The 9,810-nt window shown below is 47.4% G+C and overlaps 1 protein-coding gene and 1 long non-coding RNA gene across 2 annotated transcripts; both read left to right on the plus strand.

Annotated features, from left to right (window-relative positions):
- Positions 1-718: 718 nt before the first annotated feature.
- On the plus strand, positions 719-5,928 carry LOC139169850 (uncharacterized). Its single transcript, XR_011559536.1, has 3 exons — positions 719-802; positions 2,186-2,289; positions 5,490-5,928. It is a non-coding gene; the product is annotated as an uncharacterized lncRNA (long non-coding RNA).
- Positions 5,929-7,442: 1,514 nt separating this feature from the next.
- Positions 7,443-8,459, plus strand: LOC139169851 (zinc finger protein 503-like). The gene has a single exon (XM_070756520.1). The coding sequence runs from the start codon at positions 7,472-7,474 to the stop codon at positions 8,252-8,254; it is 783 nt and encodes a 260-aa protein (XP_070612621.1). The 5' UTR covers positions 7,443-7,471; the 3' UTR covers positions 8,255-8,459.
- Positions 8,460-9,810: the final 1,351 nt, after the last annotated feature.

Raw genomic sequence — 9,810 nt, forward strand, 5'->3', positions numbered from 1 at the left:
GACTAGATGGACCATGAGGTCTTTTTCTGACATCAATCTTCTATGTTTCAATAATAATAATAATAATAATAATAATAATAATAATAATAATAATAATAGAAAACCATTGGAATTGACAAAATCTCCACCTGTCAATTGCAAAAGGCTGCTTTACTGGGATGGGCAAACATAATTCGCCGCTACATCACGCAGTCCTAGGTGCCTGGGAAGCGCCTGACTGGTGATGAAATATGAAATCCAGCACAGTGATCTCGTTTGCTGTGTTGTATTGACATAATAATAATAATAATAGAAATAGCATTTAGACTTATACACTCTCTAAGCGGTTTACAGAGAGTCAGCCTCTTGCCCCCAACAATCTAGGTCCTCATTTTACGCACCTTGGAAGGATGGAAGACTGAGTCAACTTTGAGCCTACGGGGATTTAATTTGCCAAACTGCTGGCAGCCGGTGATCAGCGGAAGTTATCATTCACTCACTCACTCACTCACTCACTCACTCACTCACTCACTCACTCACTCAGTTTTTTAATGTGTTGAGGGTCCATATGTTCAAGTAGAAAGAAAACTCTTTCTTTCTCTTTCTGCGGAATCTCCTAACATATGTTTTTCTCTCTCGGCATTAATTCATTTTAGAAGTTTTATACAAAAAAGGAGTGAAATTTGGTAATGACTGGAAGCTTTTTGGATGGAATTTCTATTATGTTTCGAAGGCAAACGAAAAGAAAACCTGGCATGATGCCGAACACTTCTGCAAGTCCAGAGATTCCCACTTGACGTCCATCCTAAATGAGGAAGAACAGGTTTGGCCTCCTCCTCCTCCCCTTCTCTCTTCCCCTCCTCCTCTTTTTCTTCTTCTTCTTCTTCTTCTTCTTCTTCTTCTTCTTCTTCTTCTTCTTCTTCTTCCTCCTCCCCCTCCTCCCCTCCTCCTCCTTTTCTCCTCCTCCTCCTCCCCACCCCTTCTTTCTCATATTTTTTTTTAAAATAAATTTTATTGATTTTATAGGTTTACAAAAAACAAACATATAACAGTGCACAGTGCATGTGCCCATCACCAAACAACACACACACCCCGTCACCCCCATCACCCCTATAGAAGGATTCAAAGAATTTTAAGTTATTTATCTATCTATTGATCCTTGGCTCTATCTTGAACGATTTTTACTAAAAGAGTGATTGTAATTTATTTTTCGTATTTACATCACAGATTCTACTTAACATATAATCTTTTACCTTGTTCCATCTTTTTCTTCTTCTTCTTCTTCTTCTTCTTCTTCTTCTTCTTCTTCTTCTTCTTCTTCTTCTTCTTCTTCTTCTTCTTCTTCCTCCTCCCCCTCCCCCTCCTCTCCTCCTCCTCCTTTTCTCCTCCTCCTCCTCCTCCTCCCCACCCCTTCTTTCTCATATTTGGAGTCTTTCAACACAGCACTCCATGTTGGCTAAATGCTGGCCTCTTCTTATCCTTTTCTGCTATTGTTTTAAATTTCCGTGCACATGCACAAGTATTTAATATATATTTTTTTGCAAATGGGATTGCATCATCACTGGAGGATTCTAAGAAGAGACTGGAGAGCTATTTGACTGGAATTGGATAGGGTCCCCTGATTATGTAGAGCAGAGGCCTTCAAACTTAGCAACTTTAAGACTCGTGGACTTCAACTCCCAGAATTCTCCAGCCAGCGTAGTCAGCTAAGGAATTCTGGGAGTGGAAGTCCACAAATCTTAAAGTTTCCATGTTTGGGGACCCTTGATGTAGAGGGTTGGAGTAGATCTCCAAGGTCCTTTCCAACTTTTTTTATTTTGTATCTTAGCTAAACAAGACACTCTACGAAATGGAGCCTGGATTAGAAGAGCAGAGGGGACCGGCCACAATGGCTCTCATTCAGAATAAATTCTTTGACCCCCACTCTCGACTCAGAAGGCTGCTGGCCGTGTTATTGGCATGCTTCCATTGAGCAGAGGTGGTGCATAAAGGTTCAAGACCCTGTGTCCCATCTTCAAAACTGTGGTGTGACTTGTCTCACCACAGCACAGAGCTGATGTTTCTTCAGGAAAAACGGAGTTCTTTGGCGAGCCACAGTGAACTGTCCATTGCTAATTTTGGAGAAACCCAACATCAATCTCTTGAGTGTGGAATCCCATTTTGTGAAGGTTCCCCACCTTTCATTTTCATTTTTGTATCTTTGTAGAAGTACATCACTTCAAATCTGAACGAGTCTGCCTGGATTGGCCTAACGGATGAAAATGTGGAAGGCCAGTGGGAATGGTCGGATGGTTCCCGATTAGTAATAGAGTGAGTCTCCAGGATATGATCATTTGAAATCTAACCCTCAAGCCTTACTTCAAACCTGAAGTGTAATGACATAATGTTCTTAATTTAAGCTCCAGGCAGCTCAGATTAGCATGGTTGCTGCAAAGTATGATTGACGCTAACTGTTTATGCTAAACATAGAATACAGCGGTACCTCGGTTTTCGAACGCATCTCAGTTCAAACAAATCGGTATTCGAGCAGGAAAGTTGAAAAACTTTTGCCCAGAAATTCGAACAAAGATTTGGAACTTGAACAACAGACACATGGGCCGCCAGACAGATCTCACTGCCGCTGGGCCTCTCAGCTGTTTGGTGATCTGGGCGACCCCTGCAACTGCCGGTGCCGCAGCTGAGAGGCCCGGTGGCAGTGAGATCTGCGGTGATGATCTAACGGATGTCATCTGCGGTGACAGTAGCAGGAACGTGTGCTTCAGTTCTCATGCCCTCATTACCTCGAGGCTCGACTACTGTAATGCTCTCTACATGGGGCGACCTTTGAAAAGTGTTCGGAAACTTCAGATCGTGCAGAATGCAGCTGCGAGAGCAATCATGGGCTTTCCCAAATATGCCCATATCACTCCAACACTCCGCAGTCTGCATTGGCTGCCGATCAGTTTCCGGTCACAATTCAAAGTGTTGGTTATGACCTATAAAGCCCTTCATGGCACCGGACCAGAATATCTCCGGGACCGCCTTCTGCCGCACGAATCCCAGCGACCAGTTAGGTCCCACAGAGTTGGCCTTCTCCGGGTACCGTCAACTAAACAATGTCGTTTGGCGGGACCCAGGGGAAGAGCCTTCTCTGTGGCAGCCCCAACCCTTTGGAACCAACTCCCCCCAGATATCAGAGTTGCCCCCACCCCCTTGCCTTTCGTAAGCTCCTTAAAACCCACCTCTGTCGTCAGGCATGGGGGAATTGAGACTTTCCCTCCCCCTAGGCTTATAAAATTTATGCATGGTATGTCAGTATGTATGATTGGTTTCTAAATTGGGGTTTTAAATTAACTTAAATATTAGATTTGTTTACATTGTATTATTATTGCTGTTAGCCGCCCCGAGTCTGCGGAGAGGGGCGGCATACAAATCTGATTAATAAATAAATAAATAAAATAAATAAACCAAATCGGTTCTCGACCACAATTCCGGAACGAATTGTGGTCGAGAACCGAGGTACCACTATATATGCTTGCTTCCTGTTATCACACGATTCACTGTAGCCAGACAAAATCAACAATATTACGGCTTTATTCAATGATGACCTTGACTATCTAGAACAGTACTTCCCAATTTTGACCCCCCCCCCTTTCCAGGAAGAAGTAAACATTTCGCTGGGATGATAGTTTGGAATATTTGGCCCATTTTCCCTGAAAAAAATTCAAGCGGCTTATCAGCGTGATTGGGATGTAATGTGTTTAAGTGTCGCCTTAATTTATTTGGCTTCATGCTGTCCGCTGCCAACATTTTTGGACACAGTAAACATACCGATCTTCCCTCGTCTCCCACCGTAGTCACAATGAAGCCAAGCGCTAGATACGCTTCATCCTATTTCATTGTCTTAGCTTTTGGGAGACTTGCATTTGTCTCATCGTCTCTCTCTCTCTCCTCCTTTCTTTTCATTCCTGTTAAATATTTTTTTTCTCTGGTGTCTCTTTGTTCTGTCTGGGTGCCCCCAGACTTCAACACCAACTGAAAAAAGCAGCCAGACACGCTGGTAAAAGCAAAGGTACTTTATAGTTGGGAAAACAAACACAGAGACAAAACTGTTCTTACAAACAGGGTTGTTAGGAGGCTTCACAGCAGAGTCATGACGGCCAGACAATACAACAAACTTCTTGCTGGCACACACACCTCTGTAGAGAATAAGACCCACGCCTCCCCCCAAGGTTTCAGCTTTCAAGGCCACAAGCCAGATTCAGAGACGCCAAAGAGCACAGCCAGATCGCAGGACTCCCAAAGATAATACTCCACAATTACAGGAAGGGTGGGCCTGCCTTTTCAGCCTTTCTGGGGAGAACCACACCCAAACCCAGCTGTTGCCTATTTAGTGCTGGAAATACCTGGCTAATTGTCCCCTTCGCTGGGCTGCTCTTCTCTGCCTTAGATCAATTATGGCTTGTGCATCCTCAGCTAAGGACTCCAGGCTGCTTGCTGGGGAGAGCTCAATCCTGGGGGCTCAGGCTGTTCCCCCTCTCCCTCAGCCTGACCTTCCTCCTCCCCATCTGCCTGGGCCTCCTCCTCCTGTTCCTCATCCTCCCCCTCTGAGCATGGAGCCGGCAGAGGTTCAGCCGTTCCCTGAGGAGCCTCAGATGGAATCACAACACTCTTCAGGGTTTTTTATCTGCTCCTCAGACCTCCTGTTCTGCGCTGTGTGCTATTGTTCAATGCAAAAATCCCCTACTCCTGCGGGAATGCAGGAGTTCCCTGGGATCTGGGAAGGGAGGATTCCCTGGGATCACGTGCTCCCCTCGGCATCACTCCACGCTCCCCCCCAGGAGCTCCCGCCTGCTAACACTGATCTAGAAGGAATTGGTTATGGCTACATACATACGGCTCTCATGCAATTCCCCACCCAGCTTTCCACAGTAAAGAATCCATTTTAAAATAGCGTAAGGGGCCACAATCTGAAGTTAGTTGGAGGAAAGATCAAAAGCAACATGAGAAAATATTATTTCACTGAAAGAGTAGTAGATGCTTGGAACAAACTTCCAGCAGACGTGGTTGGTAAATCCACAGTAACTGAATTTAAACATGCCTGGGATAAACATAGATCCTAAGATAAAATACAGGAAACAGTATAAGGGCAGACTAGATGGACCATGGGGTCTTTTTCTGCCGTCAGTCTTCTATGTTTCTAAAGTGTAGCAGGCCAAAGACCCCACCTTTTAGCCTCGTTCACTTTCCTTGTCCAGTTCCTTCTCGCTTCCTTTTATTGTCCAATTATATTTGAATGAATTGTTTTGGGAACTGTCTCTTCAATGGAGGGGGGAGGACTACTGATTGGTGAGCTGTTCCCATCCCTTTGACCTTGAGATGGTGCCTCTGGAAGCTACAACGAGTTGTTAGCTTTCCTCCCCCCCCGGCTCCCCCTCCATAGTTCATGGCAGGCTGCTAGCTAACGGATGCAAAACTCAAGCATTATGATGGCACTTAGGATACCAACCCTCCCTCTCTTCTCTTCTTAGATACTGGATGGATGACAATCCCAATGGATTCGTCAATGACGGAGAAGAAGAGGAAGACTGCGCTGCTATAAAACCCTCAGGAAGTGATTTGAACTGGATTGATGCCAGTTGCCAAGAACTTAAAAGATGGATTTGTAAGGAGACTATAGAGTTTTAAAACACAGAAAGTTCATCGACCGTGATGGAATAGGATTAAAAAGGAGAAGAAAAAGGAGAAGAAATATGGCTTTTAGAACCAAACTTCATTGGTATTCTATAGCAATCGCAAAATAAACAGGCATCTCCAACTATTAGATCTAGTGTGATACCTATAGAGGGCAACCACAGGCGCCCACTTACACATACTATAATTTTTTTGTCTGTATGAGTTTTCTTTAAGATAAGTGGAAGCAAGGATTTCTTTCTCCCAGCCTCTTGTTTGGGTGTGACATCAAGGGGAGAGCATTTGCTACTGAGGGATCGTGGGGCTTCCCAGATTCACCCACATATCTACAACACTCTGCGGTCTGCATTGGCTGCCGATCAGTTTCCGGTCACAATTCAAAGTGTTGGTCATGACCTTTAAAGCCCTACATGGCATTGGACCAGAGTACCTCCGGAACCGCCTGCTACCGCACGAATCCCAGCGGCCGATAAGGTCCCACAGAGTTGGCCTTCTCCGGGTCCTGTCGACTAAACAATGTCGTCTGGCGGGCCCCAGGGGAAGAGCCTTCTCTGTGGCGGCCCCGGCCGTCTGGAATCAACTCCCCCGGAGATTAGAACTGCTCCCACCCTCCTTGTTTTCCGTAAACTATTTAAGACCCACCTATGCCGCCAGGCATGGGGGATTTGAGACACCTTTTCCCCAGGCTTATTATAATTTATGTTTGGTATGTATGTGCTGTTTGGTGTTTAATTATGATAGGGTTTTAAGGTTTTTTTAAATATTAGATTTGTGCCAGTATAATATTGTTTTTATCGTTGTTGTGAGCCGCCCCGAGGCTTCGGAGAGTGGCGGCACACAAATCTAATAAATTATTATTATTATTATTATTATTATTATTATTATTATTATTATTATTATTTTACACTCTACATTACCTTCTTCCTTCCAAAGTAAGAGGTGAACTCAATCCTGTTGTCAACCCAGTGGGGCATGCAGAATACCAGCTTATTATACTGTTCTGTCTGGGTCACTCGGGAAGCTATGACCAACCCAAAAAGATAAGCCAGACACACCGGTAGAATCCAAACACAGGTTTATAATGAGAAAGAGAAAAATAAGCAACAGAAAATGTCCTTACAAGTCACTGGAACTCCAAACAGATACACAGAGGCAATTGTCCATACAAAAACACAGGATTCTTGATGCCAAGATGAGGCTGTAGATAACAGACATACAGTGATCCCTCGATTTTCGCGGTCTCGATTATCGCGAAACGCTATACCACGGTTTTTCAAAAAATATTAATTAAAAAATACTCCACGGTTTTTTTGCTATACCGCGGTTTTTCCCACCCGATGACGTCACTCTCTTCCTTCCTTTCTCATCTTTCTTTCTCTCTCTCTTTCTCTATCTTGCTTCTTCCTCTCTCACACTCTCTTCCTCCCTCTCTCATCTCTTTCTTTCCTTCTCTCTCTTTCTCTATCTCTCCCCCTCTTGCTCTCGAGCGGCGGGCGGGCGAGCGGCGGGCGGGCACCTACGGGGAATGGTGGCCGCTAGCGCTGCTGCAGGAGGACCCGTGTCCGAAACCCCCGAAGTTGGAAACACCCATTGTAGAATAATCAAAATCAATAAAAGGAAAACAAGAAACGGAGGTCTTCTCTTTTGATGTTGCTTTTCAAATTGCTATGATTGTACTGTTACTGTACGTTCTCGTTTAACGGTGGCTGGGTGGGACAAAAAAAACCCTCCCCTCCCTCAATGCATGCCTCTTTTTTTCCAAGAACAACGCGGCTTAAAAACTTGCCAGACTGTTTTCCCGCTGCCGCCGCCGGCCGGCATGAGCTACCCGGGCTCGTTAGCCGGGGCGTACGCCGGCTACCCCCCGCAGTTCCTGCCGCCGGGCGTGGCGTTCGACCCCAGCAAAGCCGGCGGCGGGAGCGGCGGCAAAGCGACGGGGTCCAGCCCTCTAGCCGGCGCCTCACCTCTGTCGGTGATGATGGCCAGCCTGTGCCGCGACCCTTACTGCCTGAGCTACCACTGCGCCAGCCACCTGGCCGCTGCCGGCGCTTGGTGCGCCCACGAGCAAGCTTTGAAAGCCGGCGGCTACCCGCTGGTTTACCCGGGTCCGCCTCTCCACGCCGGCCCGCCGTCTTTAGCCAGCCACCCTCTCTACCCATACGGCTTCCTGCTCCCCAACGACCCCCAGCCTCACAGCTGCAACTGGGTCTCGGCCAACGGGCCGTGCGACAAATGCTTCGCCACCTCGGAAGAGCTGCTGAGCCACCTGCGGACTCACACGGCCTTTCCCGGGCCGGCCGACAAACTGCTCTCCGGTTACCCCAGCTACAGCTCGCTGGCCGCTGCCGCCGCAGCAGCTATGGCTTGTCACAGACACGTCCCCACCTCGGCGGCGGGGGGACCGGGCAGCCCCGGTGCCTTGGCTTTACGCAGCCCGCACCACGCCTTGGGACTCAGCAGCCGTTACCACCTTTATTCCAAGAGCCCCTTGCCCACTCCCGGAGCCCCCGTCCTGGTCCCAGCCGCCACTGGACCCTATTACTCCCCTTACGCACTCTATGGGCAGAGACTGACGACAGCCTCGGCACTGGGATACCAGTGAGTTTCTGTTTTTTCCCACGAGGGGGGCGTCGCCTGAGGTTGGGGTCGGCTATTAATATTTTTTGGGGGGGGATGATCCTTTTTGGGTAGGAGGGGATGAATTTGAAGCCACGCTTTCTTGGGGAGGGGGAGGTAAGGGGATACAGAGGAGGAAGGAAAGACTGGGTCAGAGTCGGTTGAAAAGTTTTTCTTTAAAAAAAAGAAAAGAATGGATGACCAGACGGAATTGCAAAAATCGGACGTGTGTTTTTTTGTTTTTTTAAAATAAATAAATAAATATATATAAATATATAAAAGAGAGTGTTCATCTTGAGGACTGGATCCATGGGCACTGTACAGTATTGCAGATCTTAAGGGTGGTGGTGGTGTTAGGCTTTAATTGGTATCTGTGACCGGGGGGGGGATCTTTGCGAAGCAGGCAAGAGCTGCTTTAGTTAGCTTCGATCCCACGCTCCTCTGCCTTGAATGGGGAGAAGATTTTTAAAAACCCACGTAGGCTTTCTGTGCTGGATCTTAATCGATAAATGGACCTGCTTTTTAATTTATCAGCCTGTTTCCCGGGCGGGCGGGCGAGCGGCGAGCGGCGGGCGGGCGGTAGCGGCGAGTGCGCCGGACGCACTGGTGGGGCGGGGGCAGCCAACATTCAAAGTAATCTTTGTTGGCTTCCGCACTTTCATAGCTCCCCGGGTCCACCATCTGCGCATGCGCGGCCATGGAAAAAGGGTGCGCATGCGCAGATGGTGTTTTTACTTCCGCACCACTATACTGCAGAAAATCGATTATCACGGGAGGTCTTGGAACGTAACCCCCGCGATAATCGAGAGATCACTGTACACCTCCCACGGGTCTTCAAGACTGCTGGACCACGAGCCAGGAACAGAAACGCTGAGAGACAACGCAGATTACAGCAATTCCACTCCGATAACACTCCACACTGTTGCAAGAGTTTGCCTGCCTTATAAACCCTTCCCTGCTAATGAGGACCACGCCCAAGCCCTGGTGTTCCTTATTCAATGCTGATAATATCTCTTCAGTTGCTGCCTCCTTTGATCTATGCGTCTCTGTCGCATATCAATGACAGCTTGTGCGTCCTCATCCAATGACTCTAGAGACTCCAAGCTACTTGCTGAAGAGAGCCCCTTCCCAGGGCTCCCAAGCCACTCTTCCTCGTCACATTCCTCTTCGCTCTCATCCTCCCCCGGGCATGGAGCCAGCAGAGACGCAGCTGGTCTTTCATCTGCCTCAGGCTGAACCACAACATTATACATTACAGATTATTATTAGAGTTGGAAGGGACCTTGTAGGTCATCTAGTCCAACACCCACCCCCCACTCTAGCAGGAGTCCCAAGACCATTTCAGACAAATGGCAGTCCAATCTCCCTTTGAAAGCCTCAAGTGTTGGAGCTCCCACAACCTCCTGAGGCAAGCTGTTCCGTTGGTTGATTGGTCTCATCGACAGAAAATTTCTCCTCATTTCCAGGTTGAATCTCTCCTTGGTCAGCTTCCACTCATTATTCCCCATCTGTCCTTCTGGTCTCCTCCTTTCTGTGGCAGCC

This window comes from Erythrolamprus reginae, chromosome 7 (genome assembly GCF_031021105.1).
Source record: "Erythrolamprus reginae isolate rEryReg1 chromosome 7, rEryReg1.hap1, whole genome shotgun sequence".
Taxonomy (NCBI): domain Eukaryota; kingdom Metazoa; phylum Chordata; class Lepidosauria; order Squamata; family Dipsadidae; genus Erythrolamprus; species Erythrolamprus reginae.

Excerpts from the sequence above, each read along its gene's own strand:
- LOC139169851 (XM_070756520.1), top strand. The coding sequence starts at position 7,472 with ATGAGCTACCCGGGCTCGTTAGCCGGGGCGTACGCCGGCTACCCCCCG.